Here is an 18,842-nt window from a genome sequence, read left to right as displayed (position 1 = left end):
ACATTTGTTCTCTTATACACATCCATACCTTTAATATTCTCATCCTTTCTAAACTGTTAAGCTCCTAGGCACCCTTCAAGACCCAACTCAAATGACCCTTTCGTAAGTCCTTCCTCCTTTTCCCTACACAGAGCTAGTTCTTCTCTCTACTTAGTCCTCTAAACTCTCAAGAACATCTTTTGCACTTGGTAGCATCTGAGTCCCCTGTGCCTGGCACGCACCTGGCACGCAGTGGGTGCTCAACCGACATTCTTGAGTGGATGAGAGAGTGAACAACCCATGGAGCCCCTCCTGCCTCCTCAGTCCTGGCTTTCTCCTGGCCTCTTTTCCCTAGGGGTGGGCCTATCAGCCCTCTGAGGTAACAGAGCCCTGTGTATAATGATCACCATGGCAACTCCAATGAACATCTCGGGGAGGGCCACTTCCTAGCAACCATCCATTGGTCTTCACCAGTAGTTCTGCAGCGGGGATCTGCACTCCTGGGCTTCAGCACACATCGGTGTGGTTCACGTGTTTCCTGCCATTATGAAAGAGATTGGAGAGGTGAGGCAGCGACTTATGAAGGGCCAGGGCTCTTCCAGGATGTGGGGTTTCATCTTCCTTTTCCCCATTCAGAGTTGCCTGTGAGTGAAGACTGTCCAGACTGGAGCTACCTTCCTGCCCTCTTTGACCAAAGTCTCTTGGGATCTCTCTCTCCGGGTCAGAAACTGGAAGTGAGTCCACACTTCTACTGCAGCCAGTCCGGACTGCTCTGGACTGGCAGTGCACTGGTACATAGCTCCTGTGGGCACATCAGGTGGGCGGCTGGGGATGGGGGATGGGGATAGGAGGAAAAAGCCAACTTGAAGGAGCTAACTTGAACTTCACCTAGCTTGAAGATGTGCAACTTAATTTTAGCCCCACCTGGTGAAGTCCTGTGTTGTTTCTGAGCCTCATTTTCTCCATCTGTGAGAGGATAAGTTAGTAGTTTCTCTGAACACCTTACTGGGTATTTGTGAAGACTGACTAGATGTGAGAACGCTTGACCTAGGACTTGTGTTAGTTATCTCTTGCTGCACCACAAATCACGCCCAAACTTAGTGGGCTTAAGAGAACATTTACTACCTCACGGTTTCTGTGAGTTGGGAATACTGGTGCAGTGTTGGTGATCTTTCCATCTCAAGGTCTCTCACAAGCTGCAATCAAGGTGTTGCTTGGGTCTCTAGTCTCATTTCAAAGCTCAACCAGAGAAGGAGCCCACTCACACGGCAGGATCCAGTTCCTCTGGAGCTGTTGGCAAGAGGCCACTCTGAGTTCCTTGCCCTGTGGACCTCTCCGTAGGGCAGCTCTCAACAGGGAAACTGGCTTCCATCAGAGCAGATGAGGTGAGCCAGAGACAGTGAGTGAACAAGACAGAAGTCACAGTCTCTTACAAGTTCATCATGGATGCGACGTCCCTCATTTTTGCCACATTCCATTCATCACTGTGTCCAGTCCACACTAAAGGGGATTATACCAAGAAACAGGGATCATTAGGAACCATGTCAACTGCCCACCACTTTCTGCCCTCTGGCCCCCAATAATGTACATCCCTTCCACATGCAAAATACATTCATCCCCTCCTAAGAGCTTTAAAATACTAATTCTATTAAAGCATCAGTTTAAAAGCTAGAATCTGGTCATATAAATCAGCCCCAGGTGTGGCTGAGGCTCCTCTAGTGTTTTTCCATAAGTATAGCTTCTCAGATTCAATTGTTCTCCATCAGAGATCTGTGAAACTAAGCTATCTGCCCTGAACGCACCTAACATACAATGGCGTGCTAGGCCTAGGATAAGAGCTAGCGGCATTCCTATTCAAACTTGAGGAAAATGGAGACTCGGAGTCAATGGTCCATCGCAATTTTGAAATCCAGCCACACAAACGTTGGACATTCCTTGATTAGGTTTCAAGGCCTGGGAGTAATTCTCCATGGCTCCCAGCCTCTGGACTCTTGCTTCCATTCTCTGATTTGTCTTTTTTAGTTTTATTTTTTGTTCAATGGTATCTTTTCATTTGGTACTGTCTCTATCCCTTTTATCCCAAGCTGCTAGCATTTTGCTGATGCTGTATTCTCAACAGTAAAACTTACAGGGGTTCACTCTACTGAACAAAAGCCACACCCCTTTTTAACTGGGGCTCCTGTTGAGGAGCCTTAAGCTTCCTAGAGGCCCTATGGTTCTGTGAAGAGGATTTATCAGGCATATCTTTAATCTCTTTAAAGTGCCCTTTGTGTGACCGAGTAATACCCTGATCCTTCGCTCTGTCTGAAGTTTTAACGACAGGTCGTACAGTCACACTCTCGGCCATACTTTCCAGACAGTCCTCTGAAGCCATCTCTTAATTTTAGCATCTTTTGGCATCTGGAGAGGGTGAGACTTCAGCACCATTAAGTACTGGCATCTTTTTCTTTAGCACTCCCTTCTTCAATTCTTCTCCTTCCTCTCACATTTCACTACAAGCAGCAGGAAGACGCTAAGAGGCAACTACAGTCTTTTGTTTGGAACTCTTCAGCTAAATCACTCAGTTCATTAGTCACATAATTGCAGATGACAGTGTCGCTGTTTCTGCCGCGACATAGCAAGGGCCTTTCTTCTGCTATTTCTAGTAATATATTCCTCACAGGCAGCATCTTCCAACCCCAGATTTCTGTTAAAAAACAAACCAACAAACTGCGGAAGGAGATTTAGGCTTTTTCTATCATGCTTTTTAAAATTCTTTTAGGCTCTACCCACTGCTGGGTTCCAAATTCAGTCCCAAACGTTTAAGCATTTGTTATAGTAACACCCCATTCTCGGTACCGGAATATGTATTAGCTATGTATCGCTGCAAAACAAACGATCACAAGGCTCAGAAGCTTGAAACTGTGTGTTTAAGACAGTACGAATGTATGATCTCAGAGTTCATATATACATCAGCAAACCAAGGAGAGCCAGGGAAAGAGAGCAAACAAAACCAAAGTCACACATGTGATCTTGGAAACGACATCCCACCAGCGTTGTCACGTCCTTTTGATCAGACGCAAGTCACCAGGCCCAGCCTACGCTCAAGGGGGATGGGATCATACAATACGTGAATATCAGAGGGTAGGATTATTGGAAGTCATATCAGAAGTTTCACAATCATCGAACAATGATGAATTTCAAAATTAACGGAGTGTTTTCCTTGGCAGTGTTTTCATTTTTTTATTTTTCCCAGAACTTGGTGCGACTTTTTTTTATTTCCTTGGCAGTTTTTTTAGAAGAAAATTGACCTGGTGCTCACCTGTTTTTGAGCTTACCAGAAGAACAACTGACAGGGTGATCTTTAGACTAGCCACTCTCCCGCTCTGGGCCTCAGTCCTTGAATATCCCTTCCAGATCTGACTTGCTGTGTGTCTCCCTCCTTTATTACAAAGACACTTACCTTGTAGTAGTGTCTGTACGACCAGATTTTATTTTATTTATACTACAAAACTCACAAAAACCTGGCGGGGGAGCCCACAGGGATAAAGGAAGATAATATAAATTATAAAAAAGAGGCCGGGCACAGTGGCTCACACCTGTAATCCCAGCACTTTGGGAGGCTGAGGTGAGTGGATCACTTGAGGCCAGGAGTTAGAGATCAACCTGGCCAATATGGTGAAACCCCGTCTCTATTAAAAATAAAAAAATTAGCCGAGCATGGTGGCACACACTTGTAATCCCAGCTACTCGAGAGGCTGAAGTGGGAGAATCACTTGAACTTGGGAGGCGGAGGTTGCAGTGAGCCGAGATCACACTGCTGCACTCCACTGTCACCCACAGCCTGGGTGACAAGAGTGAGACCCTGTATCAAAAAGAAAAGAAAAAGAAAAGGAAAGGAAAGAAAAGAAAAAGATCACATAAGAAAATGGAATACAAACACGAAAGCCGGAGAGGCTTATGAAGCTACCCCTCTAATATGACCCAAAGGCCTTAGAGAGAAGACTGAGTTTACACCAGAGCAAAGTGTGGGTTCCTGCTCTTGGCTTTTCTTAATGGTGGTTGCGCTGCTTCCCTTCCCGGGCTACGAATGACTGGTCAGCAAATGGATACAACCCTATCTGCAGGAAGACAAATGGTTGCCAGGCTGGGGGCAGGTGCAATGGCATTCACAGCCAGGGGCCTGCCAGGATCTCTGAGGGTGGTCGTGGTGGGGGAGAGGAGGAGGAGGAGATGGAAGGAAAAGATTACGAAGGAGTAAAAGGAGCCCAGGGTCCCAAGCCTGCTTGAAAGGCCCTTGAGGACAGGTGGGATGGGGTGGGGGTGGATGGCCAGGGCTTTTCCGAGAGGGCAAGAGCCTGCAGAAGTCCAGGAGGCAGCCCTTGCCAAGGGTGATGACTGGTTAGGGCAGAGGCTTCATGGGTCTGGGCAGTGCCAGAGGGCACCAGGAGCAGCTAAGAATCTCTGGTCCAGGCAGGCAGACAGCCACAGGCCTTCCTGTTCAGCTGCCAGCTCTTCCTCGCTCACAGAGACTCTGTGTGTCATCTGAGATGATGAAACGTGGTGCTTTCTTTACAGGACTAAACTTGGACTCATCTGTCCCACAGCAAGAGGCTATGGAGCGGGGCCATCGGCCAGGTAGGACGGGTAGACCAGAGACGTGCACATTCAGGTTTCTGGAGGGACTCCCTGGGGGGCAGGGAACAGGCCCTTCCTCCTCCCCCTCAGTCTTGCGTTGGCTTCCAGACCCACTGTCGGCCTTGGCTTCCTAGGAGGCATTCTGTAGAAAGACAGAAGGAAAAAGGAGGGAACGGAATTACTGAGCCCCCCCATCCTGCCATGTATAGGAATTATCACCCCAATATGGCCCCCATCCTGAGGGAGTGACTCGTGCTCTGAGTCTTGTGTGCACCAGAAGAACGGGGCTGTGGGGGAGCATGGTGAGGGGCCTGATCTCAGTGGGAGGGAGGTACATACGGGGTCACATGTGAGCCAAGACCAGGGGTGGTATAGCTCAGGAGTGGAGGAGAATGCTCCGGGCAGGGGGAACAGCTCAGGCAAAGGCCTGGAAAGGAGAGAGGGCCAGCACTTTTGTGGAGCCCCAAGAACAAGAGGAAGGATTGCAATGCAGGAGTGAATGGGTTCAGGCCTGCTCTGAGAAGGTCCCCAGGGGTGAAGGGTGAAGGGTGGCTGGGGCTGGCAGGTGAGATGGGAAGAAGAGCGTCCAGTGAGTTGGGGCAGCACTCCTGCTGAAAGCTTCCTGCAATGACCTGAATGCCCAGGGGCCTTGTTAAACACTCAGATTCAGGGCCTTTCTGATGCAGCAGCTCTGAAAGGGGCCCAGGAATCTGTATTTTTAAAGAGTGCCCAGCAGAATTCTGATACATGGCCACATTAGGTAACTCTGCTGACTGATCATTTGATCTTCATAACAGCAAATGAAGCAGGGTGTACTCTGCCCATTTCACAGCCGAATGAATGGAGTAGAGGAAAGGTGCAGTTGCAATGAGATTCTTGAAATGCCAGACGCAGGTCTTCATTCATTCCTGCATTCATTCATTCATTCATGCATTCACTGATATTCAACCCTGAGAGGATGGGGTTGGCCTGCTCAGCTCACTGTTGTGTCCGCGTCGCCTGGCACAGCACCTGACACGCAGTTGGTTCTTGCTCAGTTGATGAGTTGGTGAATATACTGGCTCTCTGGGCCAGGAATACAAGACACATTTGGGCCATAAACGTGCCCATAACCTCAAAGGGCAGGCTGAGGGTGAGCAGGCAATGGCAACAGCACGTGCTGATAGAGGACACAGCGTAGCACTGGCTGTCCTGAGCCTGAATCCAGGAGGGTCCCGTCCCTGCACTGAGCCTCAGTCTCCCCAGGAGCAGGGTGAGAGGGGCTGAGGTTGATCAGGTGGGTGGTCTTCCCACTCTCTGCTTCCGCTCTTTTGAGGAGGGTCACCGTGCCCGTCCTGACAGTCCAGCTGTCCCCAGAGGTGCCCCTCTGCTTGGCTGCCTGCTGGTTGGGGCAGAGCCTGGTATAGGAAGGAAGACAGTCTGGTCTCGGGGAATAGGTTTTCCCTCTGCAGGTTATATTGCTGACAAAGAGCCATGGACAAAGGCATGGAGAGGAAGGAAGGCGAGGGGAAAGTGGGCAGGGAAGCAGAGAAACCTCAGCTCTCTGTCTCCCACCGCCCTGGGGAAGGGTCTGCAGTCGCCTGCGGAGTAGGTGAGAGGGGCCCTCTCCGAGCTCCATCACTTGAGCAGGGACCCCTGGGAGTGAAATGAAAACCCCAGTGGCTGGCAAAGCCTGACGCTCTCAGCAACCTTCTCTGAGAAACTAAACTGGACCAACCCGTGTGTCCCCCAGAGAGGTGGTGGTGGGGCCCTACAGGGCTCAGAAGGGAAATTAGGGCTGTCTCCACTGTCTTGAGTAGATCCCCAAGGCAGGGTGGTACATTGAACAGCAAGTTACAAAGTAACACATGACGCTGGTCTCATTCATACATGAAAGTGAAACAAAACTATGTATCTTTTCTTTCTTTCGAGACGAAGTTACACTCTTGTTGCCCAGGCTCCAGTGTAATGGCATGATCTCGGCTCCCCATAACTTCCGCCTCCCGGGTTCAAGCGATTCTCCTGCCTCAGCCTCCCCAGTAGCTGGGATTACAGGCATGCGCCACCATGTCCGGCTAATTTTTGTATTTTTAGTAGAGATGGGGTTTCTCCATGTTGGTCAGGCTGGTCTCGAACTCTTGACCTCAGGTGATCTGCCCACCTCAGCCTCCCAAAGTGCTGGGATTACAGGCATGAGCCACCGCACCTGGCAAAGCTATGTATCTTTTAAGAGGACTGGAGGACTCGTCTGAAGGTTTTGGAGGGAAGATCACCAAACACATTTACACCTGTAATCTGGGGTAGAGGGTGGGGCCAGGCTGTAAGGAGACACCAAGGCTGAGAACAAGAGACTCAGAGGAGCGGGGCCGTGGGGAGGGATGTGGAAGACAGGGAGGCGGTGGGGAGGAGAGAGCCTGGGGGGTGGCTGGGATGGCGCCACTTCTCAGGTATTGGGGAGCAGCCCTGCACTGGAAGCCAAGTCTGGGGATTCCATCTAACTCCAGTACTTCCCAGGCATGTGGCTTGGCCCCAGGAACACCTCTGTCAGTGCCACTGCTGCCCGATTCTCACCAGGGGAGCAAAGAGGAAGTTTCAAGATGGAAAATTGGGGAAGGAAACTCTCCAAATGGTGCCGGGGACACGAAAGCGCAGACAGGCCGTCCCTTGCTGCGGTCACACAGCTTGGCCTCAAGGCGGGCGGGCTTGGGCTCCAGGCACTGTGCACTGACCCTGCCAGCGGGAGGCACGGCAGGCTGACCTCTCTTCTCCCTCGCGACTCCTAATATCCCACCCACGCCTCTGGCTTCTGGGTTTTCTCTCTGGCTCTGGAGTTCCGGGGTTCTGTGTCTGTCCACCCCCCTCCTCACCCCCATCTCTGCCTCTCTCCCCACCCTCTACTTTCTGCACTTGTCTGTTTTTTTTCTCTCCCTTCCCCTCTGTTTCTCTTTATTGTGTTCAGGTACAACCGGTTTGAACAGGGCCCATCTGAATGTTGAGAAGGGCCAGCAGGACACGGACCCCTGGAAAACAACCTGCAGTTCCTTGGACACCTCCAACTTCAAGTACCAGGGTCTGCCATCCCCACAGCCCCTGTCCCGGACAGCCAGCACTCAAGGCAGCTCCCTAGGGCAGTGCCACTTGGAGGAGATGCCCCCTCCACCCCCGACTGCTGCCAGCAGGGATTCTCTGGGGATGGACCCACAGTCCAGGTCCCTGAAGAATGGGGGCTCTCGATCCTCCTCGAGAGAGAACAGGGCCACCTTGAGAGAGGGGTCTCAGCCATGCCAGGGGACAGATGAAGGTCTCAGCTTGGGGAACCAGGACCAGAGGAGCACGCCCATGAGCCAGAAAGGCAGCGTAATTCCTAACAACATTCGCCACAAGTTTGGGAGCAACATGGTGGACCAGCTGGTCTCCGAGGAGCAGGTGTCAAAGCAGGGGCCAGGAGGGTGATGCAGTCTTATAATGAGGACACAAGACAAACTCGCTCTTGAGTGCAGAGTCCCTATAATAATACCACTAGAAAGCAGTATCTCCCGAGCACCTGCTGTGTGCAGCCCTGTTCACTGTTTAAACTCTTCACATATAACAAGCTGTTATATTTCCCCAAAAACCCATGAGGAAGGTACTATTAGTGTCCTCATTTTACGCATAAGGAGCCCGAGGCTTTCAGGGGTGAAGTAAGTCAACCAAATGCACTCAATTGTGTGAGAAGAGGGTGCAAACTGGGTTGGCAGATTCTGAAACTCTGACCCTTAATGACTTTGCAGTTAAAAGCCTTTGGTGTGAATTGGGTGTTTTCCAGTTGGACAAGTCTCCTGAGAAAGACAGCTTTTAGTGGATGGAGAGCATTTATTGGGAATCAGAAGACCTAGGTTGCAATCCTGGACCTGGTCCTAAATGCTGGGTGACTTTTTTTTTTTTAAGAAAAAAAAAGGAAGAAAGAAAGAGAGAAAGAAAAAAAGAATGAAGAAGAGGAAGAAAAAGGAAGAGAAAGAGGGAGAGAGAATGGGAGTATTGCTTTATTGCCCAGGCTAGAATGCAGTCTAAAAATGGGAATTGAAAACCTCTTTTATGCCAATAATTGTGTTTAACAATGGAGACAGGAAGGAATAAGGAAAGAAAATAACAAACAAGCAGCCAACCAATATTTCATTTAAACCTGTGAAATGCTATGCAATTATTGAGGAGTGATTTACTTCCAATTATGTGGTCGCTTTTAGAATAGGTGTGATATGGTACTGATAAGGATGTGTGTTTTGTGTATTTGAAGTGGAGAGTTCTATAAATGTTTATTAAGTTTACTTGTTCCGGGTCTGAGTTCAAGTCCTGGATGTCCTTGTTAATTTTCTGTCTCGTTGATCAGTCATGTATATTTAGGATCGTTAGCTCTTCTTGTTGCATTGATCCTTTTACCATTATGTAATGTCCTTCTTTGCCTCTTTTGATCTTTGTTGCTTTAAAGTCTATTTTATCAGAGGTGAGAATTGCCAACTCCTGCTTTTTATTTATTTATTTTTGCTCTCCGTTTGGTTGGTAAATCTTCCTCCGTCCCTTTGTTTTGAGTCTTTGTGTATCGTTGCATGTGAGATGGGTCTGGATACAGCATAGCGATGGGTTTTGGCTTTTTATACAATTAATAATATATATGAGTTTAATACTGCCATTTGATGCTAGCTGGCTGTTTTGCCCATTAGTTGATGTAAGTTCTTCATTATGTTAATGCTGTTTACTTTTTGACATATTTTTGGAAAGGCTGATACTGGTTGTTCCTTTATATGTGTAGTGCTTCTTTCAGAAGCTCTTGTAAAGCAGGCCTGGTGATGGTGAAATCTCTAAGTACTTGCTTGTTCACAAAAGATTTTATTTTTCCTTCACTTGTGAAGCTTAGTTTGGCTGGATATGAAATTCTGGGTTGAAACTTCTTTTCTTTAAGGATATTGAATATTGATCCCTACTCTCTTCTAGTTTGTAGGGTTTCTGCTGAGAGATCTGCTGTAAGTCTGATAGGCTTCCCTTTGTGGGTAACCTGACCTTTCTCTCTGGCTGCTCTTAGTATTTTCTCCTTCATTTCAACCCTAATGAATCTGGCGATTATGTGTCTTGAGGTTGGTCTTCTTGAGGAGTATCTTTGTGGTGTTCTCTGTATTACCTGGAGTTGAATATTGTCCTGCCTTACTAGGTTGGGAAAGTTTTCCTGAATAGTAGCCTGAAGAGTATTTTCCAACTTGGATTCATTCTCTTCGTCACATTCAGGTACACCTATCAAACGTAGATTAGGTCTTTTCACATAGTCCCATATTTCTTAGAGACTTTGCTCATTCCTTTTTATCCTTTTTTCCCTACTCTTGACTTCTCGTTTTATTTCATTAAGTTGGTCTTCGACCTCTGATATCCTTTCTTCTGCTTGATCAATTCGACTGTTAAAACTTGTGCATACTTCGCGAAGTTCTCGTGTTGTGTTTTTCAGCTCCATTAATTCACTTACGTTCCTCTCTAAATTGTCTATTCTCATTAGCATTTCATCAAACATTTTTTCAAAGTTCTTAGTTTCTTTGCATTGGGTTAGAACAAGTTCTTTTAATTCACAGAAGTTTCTTATCATCCACCTTCTGAAGCCTACTTCTGTTAATGGAACGTATTCGTTCTCCATCAGGCCTTGTTCCGTTGCTGATGAGGAACTGTGATCCCCTGTAGAGGGAGAAGCATTCTGACTTTGGGTATTCTCAGCCTTTTTACACTGGTTTCTTCCCATCATTGTAAATTTATCCACCTGTCGTCTTTGTGATTACCGACTTTGAAATTAGGTCTCTTGAGTGGACGTCCAACTTGTTGATTCCCAGTGCCGAAATCTGAGCAATCCACTGTGCCAGCCAAAACAGCGGCATTAAGATTGATGGTGCTTTTCTGCCTGGGAATCTCCGGTCTAGCTCCCCTGAGTCCGTCCTTCAATCAGCTGAATAGGCGACTCTGTCTTCCCAGAGCTCCAAACAACATTGGTCAAAAGGGGACCAAGTCCTGCTCATTCTGCACCAAGAACCGCCGCACCGGCCACAAGAGTCACGCTGGTGACCCGTGGGGCTCCTCCGCTGGAATCCCCTGGTCCATTAGCAACAAAAATTCGTCTGAAAGTGTGGCGTCCTCTCGTTCTCTGCACTTTCACTGAGAGCTACAATCCCGAGCTGCTAGTGATCAGCCATCTTGGATCTCTCTCCCCCGCTTTGAATTTTTATTCAATGCTGGGTGACTTTGGATATGTTACTTACCCTCTCTGGGCTTCAGGCTCCATATCTGTAAAGCAAGGACTAGATTAGGCTGACAAATACATGGTGTGCACATCACCACTCTCCCAGCCTGCATTCATGGCAGACATTGCTAGTCGATGCTAGCACTCTTTTCCACCCAATATAGCATTCTAGGCAGTCACTACAAATCAATGGAAACTTGAGGATCAAATCCATCTACCATTTTTGGTCAAATGCTGTGTTCTTCCTGCCCTGGCATTCTGAGACATATTTTCAAAGCCACCATCTCAACCCTCATAGCAACTGCATTGTGTGGAAGGCCAGGCAGGAGTTATTGCTTCTTTTTAACAGATGGCATAACTAAGGCCCAAGGAAGCGGCTGTGATTTGCTTGGGTCACAAAGGGCTTCTCCCAAGGCTCCCCTTCCACTCTGTCATCTTAAAGTGTTGTAACCCCACCACCAACAAGTCTGAGAGGTCACAATCTTAACTGCTCTGCCCCACTTAGAGGAACTTGTCCCCATCTGATGTCAAGTCCATGGTCACTACGTCTCACTGCCCTGCCCAGCCTAGGGAGATAACATTTCTTTCTTCAGCGACCACCATCCCGGGCATGAATGAAGAAATCTGTGTTTCTCTGCCCACCTGTGACTTACGTCACAAATGTCATTGAGCCAGCGAGTGTCAGGGCTGGAAGCCGCTTCAAAGACCATCCAGTTCCACCCTGCATTCACATTTTACAAGTAGGGAAACTGAGGCCTAGAGAGGAGAGGAGGCTTGCCAGAGTCAGCAGCTAGTATATTGCAGAACTGGAACTCGGACCCAGGTGTCCTTCCCCTGGGCCTGGGCTCAGCTCAGGGAACATCCAGTCCCCCGCCAAGTCTGTCCTTGATGTGTGGATGATTCTTCCCAGCTGGCAGTCAGCCCCTCATGCCCCCAGACACCTCTGGTTTCTTCCTTCCTTGGTTTCCTTTTTTTTTTTTTTTTTTTTTTTCCTGGGCATCAGTTTCCCTACTAGTATGAAGAGGGAATTGGCCTCACTGAAAGCTAAGCACCCACCCGGAGCTTCCCTGTGTGATGCCTCCGTTGTAGGAGGCAAGCCAGGGCTCTGTGGACTGCCAGCCGCGTGAACTGGGTCATCTCCTGAGGCCCACTTTCCTTCTTTATAAAATGGTGGGAATAATGGGACCCTATAGAGTCACCCCGCCCCCCTGCCCCGACACACAATGCTGCACATAGTAGGTGCTCAATGCTTGGAAGAATTTATGATTGTTAACATGATGCCTCCTGCCTCCTGCCCACTATGGAGGTGGTGAGGGGGATTGGGGCTGCGGCCTGTGAATACTCCAGCTCCCCAGCCCTGAGAATAGGTTGAGGGCTGCAAGTTAAAGGTGGAATGGGGGTGGGGAGGGAGGGTCAGGGGAGGAGGAGCTAGAGGGAGATATGAGGCTTGACACTGCTTTCCTATCCCCTGTCTGTTGTCCCTGCCTCCCTGCTCAGGCTCAAAGGGCTATTAGTGAAGTCTTCCAGGGCCAGAAGAAGGCAAGCTTATGGCCTAGCAGGAAACAGAGTCCTGCGGAAATCTCCTCCATCTTCTCAGACTACTATGATCTCGGCTACAACACGCGGTCAAACTTGTTTCAAGGTCAAGTCAAGGGGCAAGGGTGGGGCTGTGATCACTCATGGCCTCCCAGCCATTGGGCAGGGAAGGCCTTTGGGATATCCACTCCTTATGGGGTCTAGGATCCCTGGGCACATCTCCACAGACACTTATTTCATGCCCACGCGTCCTCTATATCAGCTTGCGTGTGCTGGGAGCATACAGTCCCCTGGCGAGTCTGTCCTCGGTGTGTGGATGGTTCATCCCAGCTGGCAGTCAGCCCCTAACACCCCCAGACACCTCTGGTTTCTTCCTTCTTTCCTTCCTTTGTTTCCTTCCTTTTTCTTTTTTTGTTTGAAGTCTCACTCTGTTGCCCAGGCTGGAGTGCAGTGGTGCAATCTTGGCTCACTGCAACCTCCGCCTCACAGGCTCAAGCAAGCAAACTTCCCACCTTAGCCTGCCCTCACAAGTAGCTGGGACCACAGATGTGTGCCACCACGCCTGGCTAATTTTTTTCTTTTGTATTTTTGGTAGAGACAAGGTTTCACTATGTTGCTCAGGCTGGTCTCGAACTCCTGGGCTCAAGTGATCCACCCACCTCGGCCTCCCAAAGTACTGGGATTATAGGCATGAGCTACTGAGCCCTGCCCACCTCTGGTTCTTAATCTGCCAGTAGGAGGCCCAGGACCCAGTGGAAGGGCCAGGACTACCGCTTCCCACCCCCAGCCCATCCCAGGCAACTTTGGTCACAGTGACAATATCAAGTTTCTTTGGTTCAAAGCTCAGCTCAGCCACTCACTAGCTGGATGTGACCTTAGGCAGGATACTCAATCTCTCCAAACTTCCACTGCCTTCTGGGTACAGTGGGGGTGATAACGAGAGTGTGGCCCTTGCTGGGCCATTGGCAGGACTTTATGAAGTGCCACATGAAGGCGCTTGGCTGAGGCAAGTCAAGAGCATTCACTAGCTGTCTGGCCATCATTTTTCTTCTCCATAGCCTGGAGGTGACACCCCCTGGGAAGAAAGAAAGGGTGGGTTGGAGGCTCTGACATTTACAGAGGTTTCCATTGGGTCAGTGTAGTCCTGTTTGGTTGGGGTGGAGGGAGTGCAATTAGCCCCATTTCACGGGCAGAGCTCAGATGATTTGCCATAGACCTCTTATTAGTTGGCATTGTGTCTGGAACTCAAAGTCAGGTGTTCTTTCTGCCTCGGCCACTAAGTCATCTCCTTAGCTATGACCCTGTTCCCAGCGTCTTCTGGATGGCTCAGATGCCCATCACAGCCAGCACGCAGGCGCTTCTTTCTGCCCCCACATTCTGGTTTGACCTCATTGCGAAATGAGGCTCTTTCTGGTGAGATCCTTCCTCTCTCCTCATTCCATGCCCTCTCCAGTGCTCCCAGGGCCTGACAAACCTCTTTCACCTGGCTCAGATCCCTGTCACCCGAGGAACCAGACACCCACTGGAAGCCTTTCTGGATTTTTCTTTGAGCTTGGAGAAGGGATGGTGCTGGGGGTAGAAAGCGAGAATATAGTTCCACTTTTCCTCTGTTCTGGGCCTTCCATTTCTCTCTTTAACAACTATCAGTCACCAAATAGCTATTCCATGCAACTGTGCATGATAATGTCTACATAAATGCAAAAGAATACTATTTTTAAAAACGTCTGTGTCCCATCACCCCGCCTGGGAAGTAGAACTGGAGCGCACAGCAGCTTGGGCCAGCTCACAAGAGGCAATTGTTTCCCTGAACTGATTGGCATATAAATGCTATCTTAAAATTGGCCATGCTACGGAGAAACCCTGTCTCTACTAAAAATACAAAATTAGCTGGCCATGGTGGCGCATGTGTGTAATCCTAACTACTCGGGAGGCTGAGGTGGGAGAAGTGCTTGAACCCAGGAGGCAGAGGTTGCGGTGAGCCGAGATCATGCCACTGCACTCCAGCCTGGGCTACAAGAGCAAGACTCCATCTCAAAAACAAAAACAAACAAACAAACAAAACGCTTGGAAATTGGCAAACGCTACGAAACAGAGCTTCACCCTGAGGCACGGTGCCCATCCATCTGTCCCTCTCTGTCTCCACCCACCTGGGGTTAGCCTTTGCACTTGCTGTTTGAGGTTGGTGAGGCTGGTATGGCTGCACAGGAGTGAGGGAGAAGAAATCAGAGGAAACAGGCTGGGTCCTGAAGCCTGCTGGAAACCAAGGCAGGTTCTAAGCAGGAGAATGGCCCTGTTTGGCTCAGGTGAAAGGCTCACTCCAGTTGCTATGGGGAGAATGGACATAGGGAGCTGGGGCAGAAATGGCTTGGAAGCCGGGTTAGTGCACTGCCCCATTTTGGGAGGCACCATTGTGCAATATAGCAGCTCAGGGAGGTAATGGTGAAGGTGGCCTGAGGTAGTAGGATTTTGGATATTTGTATGGAGCAGAGAGAAGAGAATATGCTCATAAACAGGCTTTGGGGTGAGAGACAGAAATGAAGGTTGATGTCAACATTTTTGACCTGAACAGCTGGAAGGATGGGATGGCTATGTACTGAGTTAGAGAAGGTACCCAGGGAGCAGGCTGAGGGACTCCTATCCTCTGCTGAATCATAGAGACCATCTTGTATTCCTTCTTCTAAAATATTTAGTTTTGCTTTTTCACATTTGAGTCTTTAATCCACCTGGAGCCGATTATTGTTTTTAGTATGAAGTAGGGATTCATTTTCAATTCTTTCTTTATGTGGATTCCTGATTGCCTCAGTACCTTTTACTGAATGGGCTCATCTTTCCTCCCAGTGCCTGCAGCAGCGTCCCTGTTATCCATCAGGTTTCCGCATATGCATGGATCGCTTTCCAGGCTCTCGATTCTGTCCATTGGTCTAATATTACACTTTTAATCACTAAGCTATTACAGGTAGCCTGATACCTGGTCAGGCAATCCTCCCACTGCCACCCCTCCACCACCATCACCAGTTAATGTCTTGGGTGTCTAGGCCCTTTGCTCTTCCATACAAATGTTATTAATATATGGAAATTTCCATGAAAAACCCTGCTGGGATTTTGATTGGAAGTACATTGAATCTACAGCTCAATATAAGGGCTGTTACCAGCTTTGTAATGAATTTTCCAATATATGAATAGGGTCTATAGCTCCATTAATTTAAGTCTTCCTTCGATATCTCTCAGTAACATTTTGTGATTTTTTTCTATAAACATTATGCAGGTTTTTCTGTTAGACTTATTTAGATGAATCTCTTTATTTTTGCTGCTTATTGCAAATAATATCTTTTTCAGAATTACATTTTCTAATTTTGCTGCTGATACTGTATACACAGATGCAATTTTTATTTTTGTATATTAATCTCATATTCAGAAACTTAATGAAGCTTACCAATTAATCCCAATAATTATTTATAGATTATGACTGCTTTTGAATAGTAATGATGGCTACATTTATGCATAGCATTTAACGTATGCCAGGTACAGCTCTAAGTACTTTATATATATTTTATTCTCCACATGAATCCCATGTGGTAAATGCTATAGTTCCCATTTTGTTTTCAGATAGAAAAAAAACAAGACATGGAAAAATTAAATAACTTAATTAAGGCCACAGAGGTAGGAATAGTTAGATTTGGGATTTAAACCCTGCCAGTCAGAGGCTGAAGTTTAAATTCTTAACCACTAGGCTTTTCTCACCTGGCTGACCTGGCTGGGACAATGGTGTATATATAAGGAGGAAAAACAGGCTTCCTTTTCTCCTTCTTGATTCTAACATCACACCCCTAAATATAATTGTAGTAGTTCGTTTTCACACTGCTGATAAAGAGATACTCGAGACTGGGTAATTTAGAAAGAAAAAGAGGTGTAATGGATTCACAGTTCCACATGGCTGGGGAGGCGTCACATCGTGGCGGAGGGTGAAAGGCACATCTTACATGGTGGCAGACAAGAGAGAATGAGAACCAAGTGAAAGGAGTTTCCCTTATAAAACCATCAGATCTCATGAAATTTATTCACTACCATGAGAACAGTATGGGGGAAACTACCCCGTGATTCAATTATCTCCCACTGGGTCCCTCCCACCGCACATGGGAAGTAGGGGAGTTATAATTCAAGATGAGATTTGTGTGGGGACACAGCCAAACCATATCAATAGTATTTATTATTTTTTATTTAGAAATTATTATTATTTTAGACAGGTTCTCACTCTGTCTCCCAGGCTGGGGTGCAGTGGTGTGGTCATAGTTCACTGCAAATATAATATTTTTTTTTTATATATTTTTTGAGACAGAGCCTTGCTCTGTTGCCCAGGCTGGAGGGCAGTGGCACAATCTTGACTCACTGCAACCTCTGCCTCCCAGGTTCAAGCGATTCTCCTGCCTCAGCCTCCCACACAGCTGGGATGACAGGTGCCCACCACCATGCCTGGCTTTTTACAATTTTTAGTAGAGACGGGGTTTCACCATGTTGGCCATGCTGGTCTCAAACTCCTGACCTCAAGTGATCTGCCTGCCTCAGCCTTCCAAATTGCTGGGGTTATAGGCGTGAGCCCACCCAGCCCATGATTCTTGAATCAAAGACTTCACATCTTTCAAGTGTGAAAAGATTTCACCCATTATGTTTCCAAATGTTGCTTCTGTCCATTTTCTCTAGTGTTGCCTTTCAGAACCAGTGATATATATGTTGGCCATTTTAATTTAACCTGCACCTTAACGCCTCTTTCATCATATTCTTTTCTTTATATTGCATCCTGACATTCATTTATTCCGATATATCTTCCAGTTTGCCATTTTCTCTCAGCTGTATTTGATCTGCCATTTTACCTGTCCATTGAATTTATTTTTAAACTATTATGATGACAATTTTCAAACTTATGGAAAAGAAAAGAACTTAGTTTATAAATAGATGTTGCACACACCACCCAGCCTCAACAGTGATTAATACACAGGGGATCTTGTTTCATCTTTTCTCCCACCCGTCCACTCCTACCCAAGATTATTTAAAGCAAGTCCCAGGCATCTTAATATCCATGGAGTTTAATTTTTTCAATTATCATATGTTTCATTTCTGAAATTCTGTTTGCTTCTCTTACTAATCTATCTGCTGTTTCTGGATGGTTTCTTATTCCTTGCTTATATTTTTATTCTCTCTTATGGCTTCAAACATTAAATATACCTATTTTGTATTCTGTATCTGATCATTCAAATCTTTGCTAATTTGGGAGAGTTAGCCTCTGGCATTTCTGCTGACTCTTGATCTTTGCAACGTATTTGCTTGTGTGTGTTTGAATTTTGAACATAGAGACAAGTTTGCTTAAGTTACAGGTATTAGTTTCCACTTGCTAGATGCCCTGATGTATGTCCAGTAATTTTGTCTTCCCAATCATCCAAGAAAATCTCATTTCTTTGTATAGATGAAAACACCAAAGCTAAGAGAGGTTAAAAACTTCTCTGAGGTCATACTGCCCATAAATGATGGAGTTTGGCTTTACTTTAAAATCCTTCCCACTCCCCTTCCCTTCCACAATTTACCATCCGTAGAGGAAACTGACACCCAATATAAACCATGGAGTATCTGATCGCCATTGACTTGGGCACTTCGGGTTTCTTCATGGTATTCCACAGGGGCTCCTGAGGAGACAAAGAGCCTCATGAAGGCTTCCTACACCCCAGAGGTCATTGAGAAGTCAGTGCGGGACTTAGAACACTGGCATGGCAGGAAGACGGATGACCTGGGTAAGTGGGGAGCTGCGGGTGATGGGAGGCGGGAACTGTCCTCCATGGGCAGGGTGTGTTGGCTCTATGGTTCAGAGAGAAACCAGAGCAGGAGACAGAGTCAGGGGTGGACTTGGAAGGGGTATGAGTCATCACCTGGGCACTCCAGAGACTGCTAGATGATCTGATCTGTGCTGGCTCCTCTCCTGCTCTCTGTAGGTCGGTGGCACCGGAAAAATGCTATGAACCTGAACTTGCAGAAAGCACTGAAAGAGAAATATGGAGAAAACAGCAAATCCAAGAGCTCAAAGTATTAGATTTGACACGGTAGAGGTGTCCACTACTCAAATAAAATGCTAACAATAAGGAAAGGCTTGTCTGAGTCCTTCTGAGCTTGCTGCCTTTCTTCACATTGGAGTGGGGACCGATGTGTGGGGTTGGAGAGACCAACTAGGGGAAGATAGAAGCCTTGGGGGTCCAAACGATCCCCCAGTCCTCCCTCCTGCACACACGTGCACACACACACATACCTTCACCCACTATCCCAGGAAAGGAATGAGAACTGAGTGTGACTCGACTCTGTCTCAAGCTCAGGGTGCCTGGCTTCTCCCACATGCCCTATGTGAAAGGTGTCCTCTAGTGGACACTGCTGGATCTTATTCTGCATGCTCTCCCTAGGAGATGCCAATTCTTTCCAGACATCCATTCCTCCCCAATGAGACACA

The 18,842-nt window shown here is 47.5% G+C and overlaps 1 protein-coding gene across 2 annotated transcripts; it reads left to right on the top strand.

The window, feature by feature from the left end:
• Positions 1-420: 420 nt before the first annotated feature.
• Positions 421-18,488, top strand: CIMIP4 (ciliary microtubule inner protein 4). Of its 2 annotated transcripts, none has more exons than XM_012476378.2 (6): positions 421-543; positions 4,537-4,596; positions 7,554-8,001; positions 12,320-12,464; positions 18,028-18,138; positions 18,337-18,488. In XM_012476378.2, exons 3-6 carry the CDS (start codon positions 7,723-7,725, stop codon positions 18,432-18,434), a joined length of 633 nt encoding a protein of 210 aa, XP_012331801.2. In that variant the 5' UTR covers positions 421-543; positions 4,537-4,596; positions 7,554-7,722; the 3' UTR covers positions 18,435-18,488. The 2 variants fall into 2 exon arrangements, with proteins under 2 accessions (XP_012331801.2, XP_012331800.2); XM_012476377.2 differs by having other exon boundaries at positions 7,535-8,001.
• The last annotated feature ends 354 nt before the right edge of the window (positions 18,489-18,842 follow it).

Source organism: Aotus nancymaae, unplaced genomic scaffold, assembly GCF_030222135.1.
Source record: "Aotus nancymaae isolate 86718 unplaced genomic scaffold, 86718_ANA_hifiasm-v0.15.2.pri h1tg000076l, whole genome shotgun sequence".
NCBI classification, from domain to species: domain Eukaryota; kingdom Metazoa; phylum Chordata; class Mammalia; order Primates; family Aotidae; genus Aotus; species Aotus nancymaae.
Note: the sequence above shows the minus strand (reverse complement) of the source record. Positions and strands in the feature narration are given on the sequence as shown.